The sequence below is a fragment of the Rana temporaria genome, chromosome 4 (genome assembly GCF_905171775.1).
Source record: "Rana temporaria chromosome 4, aRanTem1.1, whole genome shotgun sequence".
NCBI lineage: Eukaryota > Metazoa > Chordata > Amphibia > Anura > Ranidae > Rana > Rana temporaria.
Genome location: NC_053492.1, coordinates 213,669,751 through 213,696,376, shown reverse-complemented (window position 1 = coordinate 213,696,376; position 26,626 = coordinate 213,669,751). Strand labels below are relative to the sequence as shown.

General features: G+C 45.0%; 1 protein-coding gene across 1 annotated transcript in view; it reads right to left on the bottom strand.

The window, feature by feature from the left end:
* Positions 1-2,342: 2,342 nt before the first annotated feature.
* MCPH1 (microcephalin 1) overlaps positions 2,343-26,626 on the bottom strand; it is a 427,349-nt gene continuing 403,065 nt past the window's right edge. The window contains exon 14 of the mRNA XM_040349813.1: positions 2,343-2,650. Coding sequence (XP_040205747.1) covers positions 2,577-2,650 — 74 coding nt within the window. The 3' untranslated portion in view covers positions 2,343-2,576. The remainder of the gene's footprint in view (positions 2,651-26,626) is intronic.

The window sequence follows — 26,626 nt, the reverse complement described above, 5'->3', positions numbered from 1 at the left end:
AATGTAATTGCTCATTATTCAGACTTATTGGATAAGCAAAAGGAATTCCCTCTTCTTAGGATAGTATGCCTTTTTATTCTTATAGTTTTTTTCACTCCAAAACTGTTCAAGACAGATTCCTAAGTTTACAAACCCCTGGTGAACAGAAGTTCCCTGCAATAGGTGGAGTTTTAGCAGAGTCCAGCTTACTCAGCTATGTATAGCAAAAGTAAAGCTGCCTTCTGTAAAAATCATACCATAAAGTTTATTTTTCCCCAGTTACATTGATGATCTGATCATAATAAATCAGTCTCTACCCCTTATGGAGTTTTCAGGGTATCTTTATAACAATTACAATCTAAATTTCACTGGTGATGAACAATTGGATGGATTTACAACTGACTAGACAATATATGTTCAGGCGTATAGAAAACTATGGGCGAGGAACTCACTTCTCCAAGCCGATAGCTGCTAACCGGAACATGTAATCAAGGCCGTTACAGGAGGGCAACATATTAGATAGCTATACAAAATTGATTGGTCCTGATGAGTGTCCATAAAGGTTATACGGCTATGGAGACCAGGTCGAACACAGGTATAAAAAAAGCTGACATTAGGAAAGCCTATATTGAGAAAAAGAGACGATCAGGGATTTTTTTTTAAGAGCAATACAAATAAGACTGTGCATTACCACAAAATATGAACACTTAATGTGTTTCTGGTTAGGAGTCTATGACTCAATTTTTACAATGTGTGTTTTTTACTGCGATGTAAACGTTCACATACACCCAGTCAAGTTAATAGCCTCCGATGATACACAGGGATGAAAAAATAAATAAAAAATCTCCCTACATAAGTTTTTTCTGTATATCTGCTATCTTCAGCTTGCTATACTCTTTAGAAAGTGCACATCGTGTTAGATTTTTTCTTCCTGTTCAGCACTGGATGTGGATTCTTGGCATACACTGTGTGTCAGCTGATTGGAGGAAAGGCACACACCATGTCCACATAGACAAAGGAAGGAATGTGCAGAGCTGTGCTGTGAATAGACCAGCTCTCTCTGCTAATCTATTTATAGCAGCCACCCAACACAAAATTTCAGGCTGGTTTTATCTCAGTCGTTAGAGAACTTGTCAGAAGTTATCATGCTGATAACAGAAGAACGGAGCAGCAGAAAGACATGGGACTTAAGCTGGATTCACACCTATGCATTTTTAGTGCTTTTTTCATTTTGCAGATTTGGACTACAGTCAATTTAACATGGTTTCCTATGGAGCACATTCTGTAGTGCAAAATGCACAAAAAATGCATAGGTGTGAATCCAGCCTTAGCAGAGAGATAAGAAAACACTGCAGATTTATGTGCTTAGGTCAAATTTCAGGAATTAGGTTTACATCCACTTTAAAGATTACTACACAAATCAGAGGCTTCCTTTGTGAGTTACCTGCAGAGTGAGCGGAATGATGCTGTCAATTTAAAGGGGACCTGCTTCTGTCATTTAAAGAGCACCTGCTGCTTATCTGGGAATCTTATGGATGGATGCACCAACAGATGATCAGTGAGAGCGAGCTGTGACCTGTATATTTATTTATATAGGTCCAGGATTTAGGCAAGCGGGCAGTCCTATTGGGGGCAGAGTGTTTCTGTTTATGGTGGAGTAGTAATGCAAGTATTGGAATTTTTTATGAAGCATTGAACTTTGTATCATAAGGCACCATCTCAAACCACATGCTATAAAACATTTTGGGACTTGTTTTGTTATTTACAAAGGATTTTTGTTTTTTTCACAATATTATACTAATGGTGTATTTAATTATGAGGTTTTTGTTCATATATAGTGTTTCCTTTTAGGCACCCTATGATAAAAATGATAGACCCTTAATTTCTTTTTAAGTGGGCAAACTTAAAAAAATCAGCAGGGGGCCAAATTATTTTCGCCACTGTATATGTTTGGATTTTGCCAAGGCTGCATAATGGAGACTGTCTGCTAGAGATATTGGCGCTGAGCTTCTCTGAACACACTGCTCAGAGCCTTATGCCGTGCTTGTTCACTGGAGGACCTATGGCAGGGGCTCCTGCAAGGTTTTTATATGTGGGTTTTGTGCTGCTGTGGGAAGTTGGAAGCATGGGAGGATCAAAGTGTGAATACAAAAGCACAGCACTAAGCATAAAAATAAAATGACATGCTTTTGCATATTTCCTGGAAATCCCTACCAATTGGTATGCTCTAAACCAAATCCTGGTTTGTTACTACATACAGTTTATACAGACATTATTAGCTCATGTGCAGCTCAATTCTTCACTGTACATTTGTATAAGATAAATAGCTTCATTCCCAATGGACACATTAATAAAACAATTTGTCATAAAATATGGGAATAGTCTCCCCAGTGTATGTATTTTATTGGTAAAAAAATATTCAAACAATGTACATTTATTTGAAAAGTTATTCTAAACTGCAACCGGTAAAAAAAACATGAAAACAGAACAAATGTAAAAATAATCATAATCTTTAATTTCATGTTATCGAAGCAGCATGTTCTTGTAGTCACAGTTTATGTTCCATAATGTTATCCTGAAGTGCCCCTAGATGATGGTTATAGCACACTGGAAATCTCACTTTGCAACACATAGTTTTCTGGAGGATGTAGCTTGTGTTGAGTTATAGAATCTAGGAAACAACAATGCAATGTGTTAGTTTGTGTAATAGAAACATTCACATTTTGATGCCCGATGGTTATCAGATAGTCACTTATACAGAATCAAACAAAGGTTTTGAGAATCTCTCCTTTAGTTTACATTGGTGTACTTCAAAAAATATCCACTTACTGACAGCGGAATCTGGAGCATGCAGATTCAGCTACTGTTCTGTGATAGACTCAACTTAGAACATGGAGCAGATTCTAATTAACAAAAGGATCTTGCGCAATTTTATTAATTAGTAGCAGCATCTGCTCCATTTTCTAAGTTTAGAAGAGTGGTAAAAGCTTGTGCTTGCACCACTCACTCTTTATTATCCACAGTACTGTAGAAATTAAGTTCTCTCTAGTAAACCAACAAAAATCATCCTTATATTCCCATTAGAATAAACTTCAGATATCCACTGTTTATTTTATGTACTGTATGTTCTGCAAAATGAAAGTTAATATTTCCTCTACTCTGTTTAGTATATGGAAGCTTCATATCAGCATTATGAGGTCTACAAATTTCACAGGGAAAATGTAAATATGAACATTCCTTAAGACAACTGAATTTTATCTTCTGTGTCCTCTTCTTTTTTGTCGGATTTTCTATGATCTCAGTCTTTTGACACTATAAAAGGAATTGATGTATTTGGCTTATCTTCTGGTACATTTCGTTTTTGCACATCTGCATAAGTACACCAGGATTTATAGACAAATAAAATGCATCATTAATAAGATAAATTCACAAACCACAGCATCATCTCAAGGAGTTATATAAAAGAAAATGAAACATATGGTTATGAAGTGATAAAGATCAGTGTATCCATAATTCCTTGCAGTGTATTACATAGACTTGACTAACAAATTAAAGTCAAGCTCCAGCCAATACTTTAAGCAGTTCCAGCAAACGTTTTTTTTCCTTTTGGGTTAAAAGAAAAGTTTTTTTTTTGTTTCAATATTTTTGTACAGTATTCAATGTAATCAGGGACCCATACATTGATCGTTTAGCATGACGTAGGTCATATCTGCATTGTCCAATAAGCTCTTAAGATATAAGCCGGATAAAAATAGTATCCACTATACTTACATGTTTGAAATTAACATTATGTTTTGCACTTTATTGTGATCCGTGCGGAAACGCTCGTTGTGTTGTATAAATAAAGAATTTTGAAAAAAAAAAATAGTATCCCAACAAACAATGCGCATGTCTCTCATATTAGGGACCTTAAACTAATCATATGTTTAAAACCCACCCGGTGATCCACCTACTGGGAAGGGCCCTCCCCCCACCTAGCTATCGGGGGAGCCGACTCTCCTCGTTGTGCGGGGCGGATCCCCGGAGGGCCAAATTAACAGTGGTCCACTAAATGTGAACCTATAAATCAACTGACACTGTAACCTCGAAATAAAAACCAAAACCTGAGAACTTTATAAGGAAAGAAAAGAGATTTTTAATACAGCTTACCTGTAAAATCTTTTTCTTGGAGTACATCACGGGACACAGAGCGGCATTCATTACTATATGGGTTATATGGAGTACCTTCAGGTGTAGACACTGGCAATCTCAAACAGGAAATGCCCCTCCCTATATAACCCCCTCCCATAGGAGGAGTACCTCAGTTTTGTAGCAAGCAGTATGCCTCCCAAAATGGTCCTCAAAAAAGAGGGGTGGGAGCTCTGTGTCCCGTGATGTACTCCAAGAAAAAGATTTTACAGGTAAGCTGTATTAAAAATCTCTTTTTCTTTATCGTACATCACGGGACACAGAGCGGCATTCATTACTATATGGGATGTCCCAAAGCAATGCTTACAATGAGGGGAGGGAGAACATCTCCAAGACAAAAGGATTTAATTTAGAGATATACTCAAATCATAATAAATCCAACTTAGTTGAGAAAAATAATCTTAAATTTTTAAATTTAACTCAAACAAGAGGAGCCCCCGGAATCCGAGGGTCTCAAACTGCAGCCTGCAGCACTGCCTGCCCGAAGGCAGTATCAGTATTCCTTCTTACGTCCAACTTGTAGAATTTTGTAAACGTGTGGACAGAAGACCAGGTTGCCGCCTTGCAAACTTGAGCCATAGAGATCTGGTGGTGTGCTGCCCAGGATGCGCCCATGGCTCTAGTAGAATGAGCCTTTAATGATACTGGAGGAGGCAACCCTTTCAAGCCGTAGGCCTGAGTGATTAATTGCTTAATCCACCTAGAAATGGTGGACTTTGCAGCTGCCTGCCCCTTCTTGGGCCCATCCGGTAATATGAACAGCACATCTGTTTTCCGGATCTTCTTTGTAGCTTTAAGATAGGCCTTCATGGCCCTGACAATATCCAAGGTATGCAGCAACCCTTCCTTTCTGGAAGTAGGTTTAGGGAAGAAGGATGGTAATACCAAATCCTGGTTCAAATGAAAACTGGATATGACCTTCGGTAGGAAGGAAGGATGAGGGCGGAGAACGACCTTGTCCTTATGTAAAATAAGATATGGTTCCTTACAGGATAAGGCTGCCAGCTCCGAAACTCTTCTTGCGGAAACTATGGCAACCAAAAATACTAACTTCCTTGTCAGTAGAACCAAAGGAATATCAGCCAACGGCTCAAACGGTTGTTTCTGTAAACTTGACAGAACAACATTTAAATCCCACGGACAAAGCGGGGATTTAACTGGAGGTCTAATACGTAAGACCCCTTGAAGGAAGGTCTTAACCAGCGAGTGGGTGGCCAGCGGCCGCTGAAACCACACTGACAGAGCAGAAATCTGTCCTTTGATTGTGCTTAATGCCAATCCTTTATCCACTCCTAGCTGGAGAAAACTTAATACTCTATCGATGGTAAATTTGCGAGAAAGCCATCGCTTGGACTCACACCAGCCTACATAGGCCTTCCAGACCCTGTAATAAATCACCCTAGAGACCGGTTTCCTGGCTCTGATTAGGGTAGAGATTACTTTCTGAGACAGACCTCTACCCCTGAGAATCAGGGATTCAGCCTCCGGCCGTCAAATTTAGATGCCGTAAGGCAGGGTGGAGGATCGGACCTTGCGATAGCAGGTCTGGCCGTAGAGGAAGAGTCCACGGGTCTCCCACTACCATCCTTAAGATTAGTGAGTACCATGCCCTTCTGGGCCATGCTGGAGCTACCAGGATGACTGGTATGTGCTCCACCCGGATCCTGCGCAGCAGGCGGGGTAGTAACTGGAGCGGGGAAAACGCATAAAGAAGTTTGAACTGATGCCAAGGGCAAACCAACGCATCGGTTCCGCAGGCCATCGGATCCCTTGAGCGGGATATGAACCTGTCTAGTTTCTTGTTGAGTCTCGATGCCATGATATCCACGTCCGGCACTCCCCATCTTTGGCAGAGTGCTTGAAAGACTTGTGGATGCAGAGACCATTCCCCCGGCCATAGAGTCTGGCGGCTTAAGAAGTCCGCCTGAAAGTTGTCCACTCCTGGAATGAATATTGCCGATATGCAGGGCACATGAGCCTCTGCCCATAGGAGAATCAAGCTCACCTCTCTCTGAGCGGCTTGACTGCTGGTTCCCCCTTGGTGATTTATGTATGCCACGGCCGTGGCATTGTCTGATTGAATTCTCACCGGGAACCCCTGCAATTTTGACGTCCAAGCCCTGAGGGCTAGTCGAGCAGCTCTGAGCTCCAAGATGTTGATGGGCAACTGCTTCTCTGGCTTTGCCCAAGTACCTTGGCGAGTGCAACCATCCAAAATTGCTCCCCAGCCCGTCAGGCTGGCGTCTGTGGTCACTATCTTCCAAGCCACTGGGCTGAAAGACTTCCCCTTCAGTAGATTCTGAGGGTCTAACCACCAACACAGACTTTGTCGGACTCTTGATGAGAGCGGCAACGGGATATCCAAGGCCTGTGGCCTTCTGCTCCATGCTGACAGGATGGCTGCCTGTAGGATGCGAGTGTGGCTCTGGGCGTATGGTACCGCCTCGAATGTGGCCACCATCTTGCCTAGTAACCTCATACATAGGCGAATAGTCGGTTCTTTCTTGCTTAGAACCAGTAGGATTAATTCCTTGATGGCTTTTACCTTCCTCAGAGGTAGGAACACTCCTTGTTGTTCTGTGTCTAATCTCATGCCGAGATATTCCAACTGCCTTGTGGGCTGGAAAGCTGACTTTTCTCGATTTAGGACCCAGCCGAACCTCTCGAGGTATTGGACCGTGAGGGCCACTGCTCGCTCTAGGACTAGGACTAGGAGGTCGTCCAGGTATGCTAGGATCGTGACCCCTTGGATCCTTAGCTTGGCTAGGATCGGAGCTAGGACCTTCGTGAACACCCGGGGGGCCGTAGCCAACCCGAAGGGAAGCGCCACGAATTGGAAGTGACGCGAAGCCACCATGAAGCGTAGATATCTTTGATGTGGCTGATAAATTGGAACATGAAGGTAGGCATCCTTTATGTCTATGGACGCCATGAAGTCGTCCTTCTGGAGTGTGGCAGCTGCTGACCGCACGGATTCCATCCGAAATGAGCGGATCTTTAGATATGCATTTACCATCTTTAGGTCCAAAATTGGCCTGACATCTCCCTTGGATTTTGGGATGATGAATAGGTTGGAGTAGAAACCCAGCCCCTGTTTTTCCAGGACTGGTACCTCTACTATTACTTCCTGGGAAAGTAGATGATCTAATGCCGATCTTAATGCGGCTCCCTTTTCCGGATCGTTTGGAATCCTCGACTTCTGGAAATGAGGAGGAGGAAACCTTAGGAAATCTAATTTGTAGCCTGTGGCCACGGAAGACCGTACCCACTCGTCGGGAATGCTGGCTTCCCAAATCTCTGAAAAGAGTCGCAGCCTTCCCCCCACCTTCGTGGGTGGGGGCGCCCCTTCATAAGGTTGGCTTGGGGGCTGGTTTTGCTGGTTTGCGAAACCACTGCCTTTTGCCTCTAACAGCCTGTCCTTGTGATTTGCTGTTGAAGCCGAAGTTTGCTTTTGCAGGAGGCCGTCGATACTGCTTGGCATTAGAGGGCCCCTGCCCAGGGGAATACTGTCGTTTAAACGCAGGTCCCTGAACCTTCTTCTTAGTTGGCAAGAGAGTACTCTTGCCGTTTGAAATGGTCTGAATGTATTTATCTAGGTCTTCTCCGAAGAGTCGTCCTCCATGGAAGGGGAACCCTACCAGGAGCTTCTTGCATGGGGGCTCAGCCTCCCAGCTTTTTAACCATAAGAGTCTTCTCATATGGATAAGGGATAACGATAAACGTGACGCTTGCTGGATAGAATCCTTGATTGCGTCTACCGTAAAACATATGGCCTTAGGGACATCCGAAAATTTTTCTGCCTGCTGGGCCGGAATAAGTTTAAGCATCTGCTTAAATTGATCCGATAATGCTTGAGCGACCCCAATCGCAGCCACAGCTGGCTGTACTACTGCCCCTGCAGTAGTGAAGGAGTTCTTAAGTAGTGCTTCCAAGCGCTTATCAACTGGATCCTTGAACACCTGTATGTTTTCTACAGGGCATGTTAACGATCTGTTAACACATGAGATGGCTGCGTCCACTGCAGGAGTAGCCCATCTTTTGGAAAATTTTTCTTCCATAGGATATAGGACAGAGAACCTTTTAGGTGGTAAGAAGATCTTATCTGGCTTGTTCCAATCTTGGAACAAAATTCCCTCTAATAGAGGATGGATCGGAAACACAGCATTGCTTTGAGGCGCCCTCAGTGAGCCCAAAGCTGAAACCGTCGATACCTGGAGATCTGGTACTGGCAAGTTGAACTGCCCCAGACTCCTCTGTATCCGGATCTTCGATCCCTGAACCTACTTGGTCCTTGTCCAAGAGGTCGTCCAATTCCCCTGAGGAAAGGACCTCCTCTTCTGAGGGTCCGCGCTCGGGCGACGGAGATCTATTCCGCTTACTGCCCCGCATAGCTGCGGCTACTCATGCCTTTCTGCATCTCTTTTAAAGAGGTGAGTAATACCTCCTCCGTGACCATCTTAGGGTTGGACTGACCCGCGTCAGCTCCAGCCCCAGATCCCGATGGCCCCAAGGCTCCCTGTGGGGAAAGCAGCGGCATAGCTTTGTCCGAGACCTCAGACTCTCTGGGGGAATCCCCACCTCTTGTACCCTCTGACCCGGATGCCATGGTACAATACCGAGGTACACCTGCTACCTATTGGTATTTGGAACTATAAAAGTTAATTGCCCAAACACCTGTTTGGGGGATAAAAAATGCTTCCTCTCCCCTAGATGACTTTTTTTTTTTTTTTTTTTTTTTTTCAAATCCAGGAAAGAAAAAACATTCTGTCCCCCTGAGTAGTATTGCAAAGAAAAACTATGAGATGGAAAGAAACAGCCTATTTCTAGGCTTGAAAAACAGTCCTCTGAAGACTGCAATATCCTTTCTGGCCACTGTGTGTCCTCGGCGCCCCCGTGCTGCCGCTCTGGTCTTTCTCCTCAGTTCCAAAGTATTGAATGGAACAAACAAGGAAGGGCCGCCCCTTCCTTTAAGCCACTGACCCGCCCTTCCCCCCCCAGCAATCTCAAACAGGAAATGCCCCTCCCGACAGGGGGGGGGGGGGATTTGGGAGGAAGGGACCTCTCTGTTCCAGCAAACTGCAGCCTGGAACCATGAGGAGGTCAGCGTTTTGCCTGCTTTGCAGGCCTTGAGGAGGAAGACTGAATGGAGCATCGCCTGGAGGCTTGCAGGTAAGCACAGCTCTCTGACACACACATATATTGTTATATAACACAGGCCCCACTCAATGCTTTTCCAACACTACAAGGGAGGTCACATCTTATGGGGAATAATACATAGAGAGCCATCCTATCTTTATGATATGTGACTAGTTTGCCAGATGCAGTGCATAACTTTAGGCATGTCCCCTGTGACCCCCCAGAAAAAACCTGCTAAGAACCAAGTTCCGCAAGTTTTCCCCTCACTTACCTGCTCCATGCCGCAGGACTTTGCCAAGCAAGAGGCCCAATCTTCCCCCATCTCCGTGGGGATGTCTAGACCTTCAGGCCCTGGGTTCCTATGAAGGATCCACTGTCCTGGGCCCATATAGCACCCTGGCAACAGAAAACATTAGGCACCCAAAGGTTTCTAAGTTCTGGGCCCAGGGTCCAGCTCTCTAAAAAGAAAAGCATTATGGGCTATACCCCAAGGGTTTGGGGTCCGGTTACTGACCACTTTAGCGCTGAGGCTTTTTTGGACAGAACCGGTAGCTCACCTAATCCCAAGGATGCGGAGGCAAGCTAAACCATGACTAACACCTAAGACACTGGCGTAAAAACTGAGGTACTCCTCCTATGGGAGGGGGTTATATAGGGAGGGGCATTTCCTGTTTGAGATTGCCAGTGTCTACACCTGAAGGTACTCCATATAACCCATATAGTAATGAATGCCGCTCTGTGTCCCGTGATGTACGATAAAGAAATTAAGAGATGGGGAGGTGAAGTGAAGCTAAAAGGGGAGGGGGGATATGGAGGAGCTGCGGCCCTGCGCCCAGAAGCCCATATTATAAGAATATACCTAGGTAGCAAGCGTCCTGGGGTCATTTGTGAGATATCCAAGCCATGAATCCCAGACTTTATGGAATGATTTCATCTTATCCTAGACTAGTGCCATTAGCCACGACAATTTACCTTTTTACCTTTAAGCTAGTCAAATGGCAGGGCAGCGGCTCTCCAATTCCTGCCTATAGTTATTTTTGCCGAGATGAATATGAAAGTAGCCGCCTTTGGGAATTAGAGGCTTCCGCCACCCTGTCTCCCAGGAGTGCTTGTTTGGCTTATTTAGTCAAATTCATCTAGGTAAGGGTATAAATAAAAATGTAGACCCTGATCCAGAACCTTCTGACCCTAGGGCACGTCCACCATATGTGGTAGGTGGTTCCAACCTGACCACATCCTCTAAAACACTTGGAGGTAGCTCCATGCACAAAATTGGCCAGTCTGGCCAGAACCATATACCATCGCAATAAAACCTTATAGTTTGCCTCTATTATCGAGGTATTGATGCGCGATCGAGATGCTGTCTCCGATATCGCATGCCAATTCTCCAGGTCAAGGGTTTCCTGAAGATCCTTTTCCCATTGGAGGATATAGTTCAGTTTTTTCGATACACTCATCAATATCATATATATAGCAGATATATGGCCCCTGATTTATTGTAATGGCTGCATAAGTATTCCATGGGGGTCAATATAGTTAGGTCACTCTTACGGGCTAGAGTTTGTACATAATGATGTATTTGAGTATATCTATAGCGTTCCACTAGCGGCATTTGATATTTTTCCAACATAGATCGCTCGGATAGCATACCCTTACTGTTGCAAAGGTCGGCTATACGTAGTAGGCCCTTGTTGGTCCACCATCCGAAAGCGTGAGGAGCGAGGCCCGGGGTGAACTCACTATTTTTCAATAGGAGTGCCAATGGAGTATGGGGTGATTTGAATTTCTGGGTTCTGGAAAGCCTGTCCCAAATCTCTAGCGAGAAGGATAAAGATGGACATAATATAATTGGTCTTTCTTTAGGTGGGAGCCACAGCAGACTTCAGACCCGGAGAAGCCCAGCCTAAAAAAAGCTCAGACTGGACTTCTCCTTTAAAGGTTTTATATTTTTATATAAAAACTGATCATTGTCTCAACACTCTGCCACTGTTGCTGGACAGCTTGCTCAGTTAAATAACATACTTACTGGCCAAATAAATGGGTGAAAATGAAAGAAAAACGCTGGTCGTTGGCTCCTTTTACTAGCCAGCACTCTATGAAGTCACTCTAGAGTTTGTGGTCCCTATTTAGTGAAGTGCACCAACATTCACAGTCAGCATAGAATGGTAAAATATGCAGAGCACTTGAAATCTGCCCACCTCCCTGCCCATGTGTTTGTAAATTGACACTATTGCCTATCATTGAATGTGACACCAGTCGAAAATCAATGAAAAAACTGTGTGTGGGCAATGAGAGAGTAAATCACAAGTACCCTGTTGTAACGGAACCCCAAATGGGACAGGGGTTAAATCCGTTCACAATATTCCATTCCACCCAAGACAGCTTATCGACACTCCAACCAACAGGACCCGATCCATCCCATTTTCCAGAATAAGACACAGCTCTGTGCTTTCTGGTTTCAAAATGAAGACAACTTTAATGGTTAGCTTTCAGTCTTATATACAGTTTAAGCATGAAAGGAACAATCAAACTCTCCACCCACACCCTGGGGGGGGCTTCAATACACCTTGAGATGGCTAATTGCTAAACATTCTAGACATGTCGGCGCCGGCCTATAATTATCATGATCTAATCACTCCATCTGAGCAGTCACATTCCTTCATTAACAGAATTCAAACCAAACACCATCACACAATGATTTCTTCTCAATCCACATCTTTAGACAGACGTTCTGTCTCCGCATACAGCTAGTCATACCTGTGCATCAATAGGCTTTAAACCGTGTTATCACACGATGGAAAGGTCTAGGAGCAGACCTGAATTAACACCTTTACACAATGGACAATGAAATGTCTAGGAGTAGATGCAATTAACACCTTTTAAAATAATGTGTCCCCACATTGAATAAGCCAACAACTTGTGATATCTCAAGACATCCTGCAACCATGAATTATTATTAATGTCCCCTGTCCTGTAATTTAGGATATAATTTCTCAGTCACCCTATGGCCCTATCGGACATAAGGTGACCCTAGACATAAGACTCCTTGGGGACGCCGGTACAGGAGTACCCCTCATCCTTACAAAGTCTCCGTTTGTCCGGGTCATTCTGTTACACCTGTAAAACATTTTGTGCCTATAGACAGGACAGGTAAAACAGAAAGGCAACCAGGGAAAAAAACACTCTTGCTTGGACCCTAAATCAATGTAGACAAATAATTCTAATTAATTCTAATTCAAGCAATCTTCAACAATATGTTAAGCAATAGTAATGCCATTGTTCTGCAGTAGGAATGAAAAACAATTAGCACAACAACTTTGCTGTCAATAAATATGAGTTGAGTTGAGAGGTATCTTAATATAGTGCCGTCATACCCCGAAAGGTAAGTAATAGTAGTAACAAATAGCTGATTGTAATATATCAAAGAGATATTCACTTATGCATAAGATAAGACGTCTATTATGTCCGCTGAAGCATATTGCAGCAGCTGTAATCATAGGTGTAACCAGTACAAGAAGTTTCAAAGTATGCAGCTAAATATTTGCAAAATATATAGAAAATGTGAGTAATTAAAGACTTTACATGAATAAGAAAAAAGGATATTTACACAGGTGGCATAGGTGAAGAAAAGGTCTTAAGGGTCGATTTAAAAAGCGGGCAGGGCTGATGATACCATAAGGCAGCTTAAAGGGGTTGTAAAGGATATTTTTTTCCCTAAATAGCTTCCCTTACCTTGGTGCAGTTCTCCTTCGATTTTGCTTTTAAATGTCCTTATTTCTTATGAGAAATCCTCACTTCCTGTTCTTCTGTCTAACTACACACCGTAATGCGAGGCTTTCTTCCTGTTGTGGAGAAAGCCTCTTGAGGGGGGAGGGGGCGAGCAGGAGTGTCAGGACGCCCACTAACACACAGCTCCTTTCTCTATCTGCAAAGTAGAGAGTGTCCTGACTTGCCTGCTCGCCCCCTCCCCCCTCAAGAGGCTTTCTCCACACCAGTAAGAAAGCCTCACATTACGGTGTGTAGTTACAGACAGAAGAACAGGAAGTGAGCATTTCTCAGAAGAAATAAGGACATTTAAAAGCAAAATCGAAGGATGAGGTAAGTAAAGGAGGACTGCACTAAGGTAAAGAAAGCTATTTAGGGGGAAAAAAAAATCCTTTACAACCCCTTTAATCAGGCACCTTAGGGCGCAAGGATTGGGGGGGGGGGGTGTTAAAGCTGAATCTCCGGTCACTTGCTGGGGATTCTGAGTTTTACAGTGCTGCAGACATATATTTTTAAACACACTCTCGGTCACTATACCGACCAGGAGTGTGTGTACTGACTACCGACTGTTGGCTTTCAAGTGGAAGTGATACAAGCGACCACCGCCGGGATGTGTTGCCTTTCCCCCTCGTTATGTTTACCATGCTCTGCTTTCCTAACTGCGGCCCCAGTGCTGTCGTGACGGGTCACTGGGAAGGGCAGCAGGAGCTCAGCAGCCCTCCATCAAAATTCCGAAAATGAATTGTAAGTCCAATATCGAGTTAATGGACCAACTCATTTTCGGAATTTCAGAATTTTGATTTTTGGCAAGGTCTATTCAGAATAGCATTAACAATTATAAAACAGTGTATGTGTGTGTATATTTGTGTGCGTGTGTGTGGTCTCCCCCCCCAATCCATACGAGGCCCTTCACATCTGGTATGGAATTTAAGAGGAACACCAATTTTTATTTTTAAATAGCGTGGGGTCCCTCACAAAATCCATACCAGAACCATATTCGAGCATGCAGCCTGGCCAGGCCTGGAAGGGGGGGGCAACGCCCCCCTGAACCATACCAGGCCACATGCCCTTAACATGGGGAGATGTACTGGGGCAAGGGGGTTCCCCTCCAAAGCACCTTGTTCCCATGTTGATGGTGACAAGGGCCTCTTCCCCACAACCCTAGCCCGGTGGTTGTGGGGGTCTGCGGGCGGGGAATCTGGAAGCTACCTTTAACAAGGGGGGCCCCAGATCCCAGCCCCCCTTATGTGAATGCGTATGGGGCACATAGTAGGGGTACTAATTCCCCAAAAAGTGCTCAAAAAAAAGTTGGCATTAATAAAAATGCCAACCTGAATGAAAAAAAAAAAAAAAAAAACACCACCGCTTGCCGAATACGACTGTATGCCATTCAGGGACACAGCCAAATGACAAGTAAACATCGGGGTGGGGGTAAGCCAGCGACATAACCAGGTGACCCCACCCCCATGTCTACCTCTCATCCCCGAATGACAGGTAAACATGTGGGTGATAACGCCACTCGCCCAATGAGAGTTAGACATAGGGGCAGGGTCACCAGCTTACATCTCCAGGTAACCCTGCACATATGTTTACCTGTAATTTGTCTGTGTTCCTGGATGGGAACAATCGTGTTTGGCGGACAGCGTTTTTTTTTCCTTTTTGTTTAGGTCTGCGTTTTTATGTGTTTTTTTTAAAGGACTGTTTTTGTGTTTTGGTTAACGGACTATTTTTTGGGGTAAATGAGTATACCCCATATGCATTCAAAGGGGGGCTGGGATGTGGGGGCCCCCCTTGTTAAAATCACCCCCTGCACCTTGGCCCAGTGGGGAAGAGACCATTGCGCCTATCAACATATCCTTATCACACACCTGAACAACAAAGTAGACATTTTATTTCAGAAACATACATTCATGCTGGTTGTGGACTACCCAAAACAAGCATTAAAAATGTATAACTAGAATTAACAGTAGGGCTATTTGTTCACTGTGGCTTAGGGAGTATGTCAGTATGGAAACTTGCATTTTCAGAAAGAGAACAGCAGTGACACTCCTTGCATTTCTATCAAGGCAGGTTTCCCTTATGAATGTATTTGTTTTAAAGACTCTAGAGGGAAACAAAATTAGTTTTACTTTTGGTTGCTGTCAGCCAGTTCAGGGCTCTGATAAATGAAATAATGACCATGCCAACATCTGCTTATTTTTGCCAATAATGCCTATTTCCCAAAGTCAACTTTAGCTTTCTCATGCTATCTATTTTTTATTTTTTTTACAAAAACCTACATGAACTGTTCTCACTGCTAGAAATGACCTATATAACTAAGGTCATTACTAGTAGTATTCCAGTGTCATTGCTGCATTTCATGTGGCAGATGGTCTTTGAATGCCTCTCATTCTTTTAAATCATCACTCCTCTAGTATCGGTGATTCTCTGACCATTTTAGTCTATCAGCATGTACTTGTGCCAGATTCTCATTACTGTTCTGCTTCACTTTACTAATTCCCATCCCATCTCATTTGTAAGGGAACACTGTGACCTGCTTTAAGGGACAGTGGTTCTTAGTCACCATACTGTCAAGGCCTCAAGCACATGGGCACATGCATTTATGCTGCAAATATGCAGGATTCTTGCTGCCAGAAAAATGCCTCTAATGTTGCATATGTATGTGCATTTATGTTCATATGGCGTTGAGCGAAAAAAATATTCTACTGGTCAAAATATTAACCACTTCAATACTGGGCACTTTCCCCCTCTTCCTGCCCAATTTTCACCTTTCAACGCTGTCGCACTTTGAATGACAATTGCACGGTCATGCGACACCGTACCCAAACAAGATTTTTATTATTTTGTTCTCACAAATATAGCTTTCTTTTGGTGGTATTTGATCACCACTGGGTTTTTTTTTTTGCTAAACAAATAAAAAAAGACCAACAATTTTGTAAAATGTACTGCTGGGCACTGATTGCCATCTACAATGGGCACTGATTGGCACCTCTTAAGTTCATACCTGGTGATCCTGGGTGGCATCCCTGGTGGCCTTGGGAGGCAACTCTGGTAGTCCTGGGTGGGTATCCATGGTCAGCATCCCTGGAGGCCATGAGTGGCATCCTTGGGGGGGCTGCACTGATAAATTTGCGTTTGAGCATTTATGCATTCCAGTGGCCAGAATAAATGAATACTCTGGCTAATGGCATCCATTAACGCTCAAACGCTTGATGCGCCTAAATGCGTGTGTAATAGGTGGCTTTAGGCATGTTTTTTTAAAGCAGATTTTTCCTGCCAGGAGTTCTGGTGTTCACATGGGCTTGTTCAGATGCTCACTGTGCTTGAGATCAAAATGTGCTCATATGAAGATATAATCACACTTGCTGAATGCTGGGAAAATGTTTGGTTTTATCAAGTATGATGCTAGCCAGTTGATTTACTCACTAAAATTGAGGGCACAATTTGGTGCAGTTCTGCATTGCAGCCAATCATCTTTTAACTTCAGCTTGTTCAATTAGGTTTTAACAAAAATACCTGTTGGCTGATTGGTTTCTATGCAGAGATGCACCAGATTTTTCACACTCCAGTTTTTGTAAATCAACCCCCTATGCATCGCAAACATTTGAAACAACTTCCATCACATTGTAAGACACTGCATGAATGTCGGGAACCACTGTGTTAAGAGAATGTGGAAGTACCATAGTATGTTTAATATTTATGTGGTTTACAACAACCCCCCCTCCCAAATTCACTTTAACTACTTGAGTCACGGGCCGTAGTAAAAAGACGGCCTCCAGGTGGCTCTATAAATCCGGGAAGACGTCTTTTGACATCCTCGCGTCCTCCGGCCACTGGGGGGCGCGCGAGCACCCGGCGCGTCCCCGAGATGCCGATGCGCGTGCCTGGCGGCCGCGATGTCCGGCAGATACCTGCAATCGGCAATAACTGATGTCCCGACGAGTCAGTGGTATGTAAGAGCTTAAGTGGACCTTTATTCCACAATACATTTTAGGCCCAAGCTACACCCCCCCCCCCCCATTCACAGAATGGCTGGATACAGGACTGAATAGCATCATCATGGGCCAGTCTACCTGAATCGATAGAGCCACAGGAGTAAAATGGCAGCACAAATTACAGACTATGAGACCTGAACAGTGGATTGATGCAGGACACCAGTGGATTTGCGGGGCAACGGAGTATGTATTTAGAGGAGAACCAAGCATAATAGTTAAGGGGGATAGGGGGCACAAAAAGCAGGGAGAGTGAAGTTTCTCTTTAAAGCCCATAACCATTGGCTTGTGGGTTTTGGTGGTTACATGAACAGGGTAAAGGTCTCTTAAGATTGTCCACTAGAAAATAAATATACAATGCCAAAACCACATTGCCCAGCACTTTTCCAGCGATAAGAATAGCAGGTCTATCCTAAAATTCACCTGAACTGTCACAATCCTCACGATTTCATGGGGCAAAGCTAGCAAACCCAAGCAGTAACCAAAGTTACAGTATACACAACCATGACCTTGCTCTTTTAGTCAGTAACCATAACACATGGATAGACAAGAAAACCGTGGATTTTTTTCTGATGGAATTTTGGCTCAAACTTGTGTTGCATACACACAATCACACAAAATGTAGACCGTCCAACACTACAACGAACCGAGAAAAATTAAAGGAGTAGTCTGAAGCTACGTTTTTCTGGGGGAAATAGAGCATCACACAAAGTTATAACACATTTAAATATACTCACATTTTCCTTATGGTCTTCTTCCCGGTCTTCTCCTCGTTTTTGTATCCGGCCGGAAGCTGGGTCTATTGATGACGCTCGACTTCGATTTCCTCTTCATCCGTCGCCATCTTCGCCCGGTGACTCATCGATCCCAGGAGTCACCGCGGGCTGCGCCGGCCTCCCCGCCCGGAGTCGAACACTCCCCCTGAGTTAATTAATTCATGTATGTGCTGAGCTGAGCTGCCATAGGCTCAGCTCAGCAAACGCCTATTGGAGCGCTGTCCTCCAATCAGCGGTTACGTACCACGCATGCGCACGGCCGACAATAGAAAAATTGAGGGATAGTATATTTCTCCAAGCGTCCATTGTTTTGGGGCAACAGACAGGCGAAGAGAGGGGGGGCCGGCCGGAGGAGCGCATCACGAGAGGTATTTTTACAGCCGCTTCCCACGCTACTCTGCATCTAGGAAGGAAGGCTGTCCTGTGTCCCTAGACAGTATCCCTACCTAGCCCACATACCCTGCACTCTCTCTCTGCCCCCATACCCTGCTCGCTCTCTGCCCCCATACCCTGCTCTCTCTCTCTCTCTGCCCAATACCCTGCTATCTGCCCAATACCCTGCTATCTGCCCCATACCCTGCACTCTCTCTGCCAATACCCTGCACTCTCTCTGCACCATACCCTGCACTCTCTCTGCACCCAACACTGCACTCTCTCTGCCCATGCCCTGCACTCTCTCTGCACCATACCCTGCACTCTCTCTGCACCATACCCTGCACTCTCTCTGCACCATACCCTGCACTCTCTCTGCACCATACCCTGCACTCTCTCTGCACCATACCCTGCACTCTCTCTGCACCATACCCTGCACTCTCTCTGCACCATACCCTGCACTCTCTCTGCACCATACCCTGCACTCTCTCTGCACCATACCCTGCACTCTCTCTGCACCATACCCTGCACTCTCTCTGCCAATACCCTGTACTCTCTCTGCACCATACCCTGCACTCTCTCTCCCCCATACCCTGAACTTTCTCTGCCCATCCCCTGCACTCTCTCAGCACCATACCCTGCACTCTCTCTGCCCATACCCTGCACTCTCTCTGCACCCAACACTGCACTCTCTCTGCCCATACCCTGCACTCTCTCTGCCCATAACCTGCACCATACCCTGCACTCTCTCTGCCAATACCCTGTAATCTCTCTGCACCAAACCCTGCACTCTCTCTGCACCAAACCCTGCACTCTCTCTGCACCAAACCCTGCACTTTCTCTGCCCATACCCCGCACTCTCTCTGCCCATACCCCGCACTCTCTCTGCCCCATACCCTGCACTCTCTCTTCCCCATACCCTGCACTCTCTCTTCCCCATACCCTGCACTCTCTCTTCCCCATACCCTGCACTCTCTCTGCACCATACCCTGCACTCTCTCTGCACCATACCCTGCACTCTCTCTGCCCATACCCTACACTCTCTCTGCACCATACCCCGCACTCTCTCTGCCCATACCCTGCACTCTGCAGGAGAGAGAGAGGGAGGCAGAAGAGAGAGGCAGGAGAGAGAGGGAGGAAGGGCAGGAGAGAGAGGGAGAGAGGGGAGGAAAGAGAGAGGTAGGAGAGAGAGAGAGAGGGAGGGGGGGCAGGAGAGAGAGGGAGGGGGGGCAGGAGAGAGAGGGAGAGAGGGCAGGAGAGAGAGGGAGAGAGAGAGGGGCAGGAGAGAGAGAGAGAGGGGGGAAGGATAGAGAGAGAGGGGGGCAGGAGAGAGAGGGAGGGAGGCAGAAGAGAGGGAGGGGGGCAGGAGAGAGAGAGAGGTAGGAGAGAGAGGGAGAGGGGGCAGGAGAGAGAGGGAGAGGGGGCAGGAGAGAGAGGGAGAGGGGGCAGGAGAGAGAGGGAGGGGGGCAGGATAGAGCGGGGGGCAGGAGAGAGAGGGGGAGGCAGGAGAGAGAGGCAGGAGAGAGAGGGGGGCAGGAGAGAGGGAGAGAGAGGCATGAGAGAGAGGGGGCAGGAGAGAGAGGGAGGGGGGCAGGAGAGAGAGAGAGGGGGGCAGGAGAGAGAGGGAGGGGGGCAGGAGAGAGAGGGAGGGGGGCAGGAGAGAGATGCAGGATAGAGAGAGGGGGGCAGGAGAGAGAGAGGGGGGCAGGAGAGAGAGGCAGGAGAGAGAGGGAGGGGGGCAGGAGAGAGAGGGAGGGGGGCAGGAGAGAGAGGGAGGGGGGCAGGAGAGAGAGGGGGGCAGGAGAGAGAGGGAGGGGGGCAGGAGAGAGATGCAGGATAGAGAGAGGGGGCAGGAGAGAGAGAGAGGGAGGGGGGGGGCAGGAGAGAGAGGGAGAGAGAGAGGAGGCAGGAGAGAGAGAGGCTGACCTCAGGAGACAGTGACATAGCGCGATTTAGGACTCTGGAGCATGCAGAGCAGGCGCGATTATCCACAGACAGCCCTCTGCATCCACATGACCATCAGCTATGGCTCTAGGTGACCCTCATGTCTCCCGTCCGAATCGATCCGTCTAGACTACCGCACATTGCCACAATGCCATGACATGCAGCCCGCTCGGTCAATCACGGGACACCCGCCGATGCCCTTTGCTGTGCTGGGCTCAGACACAACTGCGCGCCAGCCAATGTTTTCAAGCCATTTGTCCAATCCCGGACTGTCCGGGTCAAAAACGGACCGGTGGCAACCCTACAGCATGCCCATACATAGAAATACTGTAAGGGAATGCTGTGACTAGTTTTCCTCTTGCGGTAATAAGCATTTCAATATAAATACATATAATGAAATGCTGCTTACATCAAGGGGAGAACTACAAGTCACAGCATTCCAAAACAGTTTTTATGTACGTGAATGCTGTGACTTGTAGTTTTGGATAAGGGATAGTTGTGGAAGTAACATATAAAGGGGATATGTGTATTCTACTTTATTTTACCATGATGCGATGGTGATTGGTGCACAACTTCCGATTCTTCTGACCGCTGCTGATCCTGCACTACAGCATCTAGCAATGTAAGCTTTACGTGCTTACATCGCTAGATGCACGCTGCGGGGGCCGAAATCTCATTGGAGCTCGGCAATCCAATACAAGAGGACGCTTTTTAAGAGGCGGGGATAGGGAAATGGGTGCGAGAGGAGGGGGCGTGAAATATTATAATTTAGGGAGGGGGCCGAGCGGGGGAGTTACAGGGGGAGGGCAGGAGATTACAGGAAGAGAGGAGCAGGCATACTGGGAGAGGTAGTATTATCATGGCGGCCGTGGAAGAGAACCAGGAAGTGAAGAAAACTTCAGAAGGGAATAAAAGAAGAACTGCTGGGCCGATTTTCATGAAAGTAACGTATTTTAAAAGGTATTTTCATTGGCTACATTGTGGCATGTTGTGGAATGTGGCTTTAGACTACTCCTTTAAGTTCAAGGATTCCGAGCATACGTCGAAATGGTTCAAAAGCATGCATGTTTTTTTTTGCGGTTCGAAATTGCATACAGACGATCGGAATTTCTGACAATAACTTTTCCAGTCGAAAAATTTGAGAACCAGCACTCAAATGTTTGCTGTCGGAAATTCCGACAACAAAAGTCTGATGGGGCCTACAGTCAGAATTTCCAACCAAAAGCTCACATCAAACTTTTCCGACCGTGTGTACGCGGCATTACTGATAAAATATAAGCTTGCTCAAAAACATGGCTTTTTACACTACAAAGGATAGGTGGAGTATCCACAAAACCCATCACTGACAAAGTCATTTATCCATCTTAAGTTCCCTCTTTCAATCAATTGTATACAGGATCCTAGAGTTCCCAAACTCTTCCACAAATGACAGGGTTTCCCAAGAGACAGGGAATAAACTATTGCTTTGATGGGAAATTTTGATTCTATTCCTTTATAAGAATGTGTATGTACTGTTTAGAATACCGGTATATGTTACTATAATAAGATGTGTGGGATTGTCATAAGTCTAAACAAACAGTGGTCCGCAGATTTCCTTTAGTGATATTTATCGTCATACAGCCCATTTTGAATACAGCAGGATCATCTTGTTATGCCAGATAATTGTGGGAGAAAGCAATAGCAGCTTATATGTCAAGAAGTGTTAGTAACGCAAGCTAGCTGTAAAATGTCAAATGAAAAAAAAAAAAAAAACAGTTTAGTTACTTAAAGCCTCACTGAACTCCTAATATAAATTAGTCACATACATTCCAGGTGCAGAACAACAAAAAGGTGAGCAAAATCTTACAGTATGTTTCATTAACCACTTAAGACCCGGACCTTTATGCAGGTAAAGGACCTGGGCAGTTTTTGCGATTCGGCACTGCAACGCTTTAACTGACAATTGCGCGGTCATGCGACGTGGCTCCCAAACAAAATTGGCGTCCTTTTTTTCCCATAAATAGAGCTTTCTTTTGGTGGTATTTGATCACCTCTGCGGTTTTTATTTTTTTGCGCTATAAACAAAAATAGAGCGACAATTTTGAAAAAAAATTCAATATTTTTTACTTTTTGCTATAATAAATATCCCCCAAAAATATATAAAAACAAATATTTTTTCTTCAGTTTACGCCGATACGTATTCTTCTACCTATTTTTGGTAAAAAAAAAAAAACGCAATAAGCGTTTATCGATTGGTTTGCGCAAAATTTACAGCGTTTACAAAATAGGGGATAGTTTCTATTGCATTTTTTTTTTTACTACTAATGGCGGCGATCAGCGTTTTTTTTCGTGACTGCAACATTATGGCGGACACATCGGACAATTCTGACACATTTTTGGGACCATCGTAATTTTCACAACAAAAAATGCATTGTTTACTGTGAAAATGACAATTGCAGTTTGGGAGTTAACCACTAGGGGGCGCTGAAAGGGTCAAGTGTGACCTCATATGTGTTTCTGTTACACACAGCTCTCCCCGTTCATCAGCTCCGGGGACCGATCGTGGGACTCCGGTGGCGATCGGGTCCGCAAGTCCCACTACCGCGGAGCTTCTGACCCATGGCTGGGCACTTAAAGAGGACGTACAGGTACGTGCTTGTGCCCAGCCATGCCATTCTGCCGACGTATATGTGCAGGAGGCGGTCCTTAAGTGGTTAAAGGCAACAATGTGTTCTGTCAGCATGTTGCAGACTAGGAACCTTGGCCTTTGTGGGGAAGCATCACCCCCTGTTAGGTCAGAGGCAGAGCTCTTCAATCAAAAGGAAGCATCAGCTCTGCTTATTGCAGAGCTTTAGGTCTAACTCAGTAGGGGGTGTGGTGGACCTCTGCAATAGTACCACTCATACCCCAAAGACAGCAAGGGTTCCTGTGACGGATCTCGGATACCCCAGGTGGGCACATCCGCCAGACCTGTGTTTCCTTTCCTCCAAACGCACCCGCAGCCTGCAGATTCGCCATAACCAGCCCTTAACCCCTCAGTCATGAGACAAGCCACACAGGTGTTGAGGGTTAAACATGCAGAGCATAAACTGTTTATTAAATACAAGACATACACTTTTACACACAGTTAGGGACACTCCCCTTAGCTTTGTCATAGAGGGGAGGGGGTAGGGGACAAGGAACAACCAATGGGAACTGAACACTTGTACATTGAAACAGAAACTACAGATAAACAAAGGGATTATTGTAAGCAGGCAGCCTCTCAATACACATTCCCTGCGGAGAGACGTCTCCAGTCCAGACCATTGTCTATGTGCCATTTACCAACACAATTGGACACAGCAACACGAGGGGGGGGGGGGGGGGGTGATGGGGAGAAGGGATGTAGCATTACATTATCTTAATGCCAGCTTGTCCCCAGGTCTCCAGTCTCTTCTGGTCCATAATCTGTGGGTAGGAGGCCCACCCACAGTCCCTTCCAAAACACACGGTGATAGGGGGTTCTGTCACAGTTCCATTCTGCAGCTGTTGGCAGGGGACAGACTTGTCTACTCAGGCTGTGGCTGATTGAGAAACCAACATTTACAGTGCTTTAGCAAACAAAATGCCATTCAGTTAGGGCTTACCTCTACCTAGCTGGGGCCTGTGTTAATGGCATCAGTTTGATATTGGTTTCAAACACTTCTGAGATAATTCAGAATAAATTGACAGGTGTATTTGTCAAGCAGTTGACTTTATTCTGACCTACTTTTTTATTTATTTAACTCCTTGCTGACCAGCCGCAGCAGTTTTACTGCGGCAGATTGGCACAACTGGGCGAAGCAGCGTTACCTAACGTTGCTTTGTCTTTCGGCCATTAGGGCCACGCACGCGCTGCCGGAGGCAAAGGGGCACACCCAGGCTCGCCACCGGAGCGGATGAGAGTGCCCGCCAGGTGCGATGACCTCGGGGCACCCGCGATCGCTCATGACAGAGCAAGAAACGGTATCTGTGTGTGTAAACACACAGATCCAGATTCTTTCAAGGGAGAGGAGACTGATTGTGTGTTCATACAATGTATGAACATCGATCTCTCTCTTTCCCTAGTTAGCCCATCCCCACACAGTTAGAAAACAGTGAGAGAACATAGTTAACCCCTTGATCGCCCCCTAGTGTTAACCCCTTCCCTGCCAGTGACATTTATACAATAATCAGGGCATTTTTATACCAAAAAATGTGTCAAAAGTGTCCCATGTGTCCCTCGCAATATCACAGACCTGATAAGAATCGCAGATCACTGATCACTGATAAAAATGCCATAAATCTATCCCCTATTTTGTAGATGCTATGACTTTTGTGCAAACCAATCAATATACGCTTGGGGATACATATTGGGGATATGTATTATAGCAAAATATTGTGTTTTTCTTCAAAATTGTCGCTCTTTTTTTGTTTATAGCACAAAAAAAAAAAATCCAAATACAACCAAAAGAAAGCTCCATTTGTGGGGAAAAAAGGATGCCAATTTTGTTTGGGTACAGCGTCGCACGACTGCGCAATTGTCAGCTAAAACTACCCAGTGCCGTATTGCAAAAAATGGCCTGGTTATTGAGCAGCCAAATCTTCCAGGGCTGAAGTGGTTAAACAGATTTTGTTGTCAAAAGAGCCAAGTTACAGAGTCATGACAATGTAACAGAACTTCACGTAGAATTTAGATTTTTTACAATTTTACAACTTTCGTACATTAAGTAATGCTTGAACTAAAAGACAAAGAGAGGAAGTGGTTAGACGAGAAAAAATAACCATTGTGTGTTGCGTATATTATGCTAAAGATAAAGTAAAGAGAGTATACCTTGAAAACTCAATTGAAAAAAGGATGGATCTTGAATGTAAAGCTAATAATCATAGGGAGGGATGGGAAGGGATGGGGGAGAGGGGAGGGGAAGGGATGGGGGAGGGGAAGGGATGGGGGGAGGGGAAGGGATGGGGGGAGGGGAAGGGATGGGGGAGGGGAAGGGATGGGGGGGTTTGCACCTTTATCTTATTTGACTAGCTTAAAGGTAGTCAAAAGTGCCATTGGAGCACTCAAAGTAAAATTTTTCTGAAAGGAAAAAGGGAGAGGAATGAGGTTGTATATCTCATGGCATTGCTCCTGGAGGCAAGTGAGGAAGGGTTGATATTAGATCTATTAGCAGATGTCCTCTATGTTTTAAGAGTAGTTGGAGACCACGGAAAAATAGGGTTTCTTAAAAGGCATCAATTTTTTCGGTGGGCATAGTCGCTAACATAAAGGCTTCCCATCTTTTATAGAATCTTGACCTGGAAGGGGGAAGTGTATTGACCTGCTTTAAAGTGTAAGTTCACCTTTTTAGAAAAAATATAAGGTGAACTAACACTGTACACCCTCTCCACCCACTGGTCCCTGCTGTACTCAACTCCCTGGGTCAGCTGTCAGTGCCCATGCAGCCAGTGTAGCAGTCTAGGGATTTGAAATCTTTTTCTGTGGGGCTTGCAAAGCAGATGAAAGCTATTCAGATTGGTCAGTGCCCGCATTGCTCTGATCTGTCCCAGAAGTGTTGCAGAAAAATATGGAGAAGAGCGGGATTTCAAATCCTTTGACCGCTACACCAGCTGTATGGCCACTGACAGCTCAAAACCCAGAGAGCCAAGTACAGCAGGGACCGGAGGATGGGTTGCAAGAATGTATGGTATTAGTTCACCTTTTCATTGGCAGGTATTAAAATACCATAGGTACACATGAGAAGGCGAAACCCATGAACAACAATGAAGTGAAAAAAAGCTCATCAACACAGACACCGTTAAGAATCATGGCCCATCTGGTGCTTTAAATCTTTTCTACCCATCATTTAGCCACACCTCTTACTAAAGACAGTGCAAAGTCATGACCTTGAAGTATTATGGTCATATTGAATATTTATAGGTCCATGGATAAATGCAACTAATACAGTTATAACATTTGCATATTCTAAATTAATTACACAATGTTTGCTGGAAACACTCTTTTGATTGACCTATATATACTGCATTAACAGGTCTGTAGGCTGCTTATGCTCTATAAAGAATAGTATAGACTGGCCAAACAGATGATAAAATAAATACATAAAGAACAGATGGTAGATGCAAATAGTTTATAGATGAATAAATCAAAGCAATGCCTCACCCCCCTCTCTGCCTCTTAGGATCACTTCTTACAAAGTTTCAGTCAGATAGAGGAAGAAAAGTAGCCTGCGGCCCCTACACTGCCATGTTAAATGTTCAACTATAATTATTTTGGGGAACTAAACATTTTAAAATAGAGATATACAAAATAGTGGCTCAGAATTTAGCTGTGAAATGTTAATCTAGCTTGGAATATGCAGGAGAATGTACAATTATGCTTGGTTTCACTGAGACAGTCAATAAAAAACCCAACCCAAGAAGATCGAATTCTACACCTAGTACTAACAAGTAGGTCATATCTCCAGACCTAAACCCTATTGAGCATCTGTGGGGCAG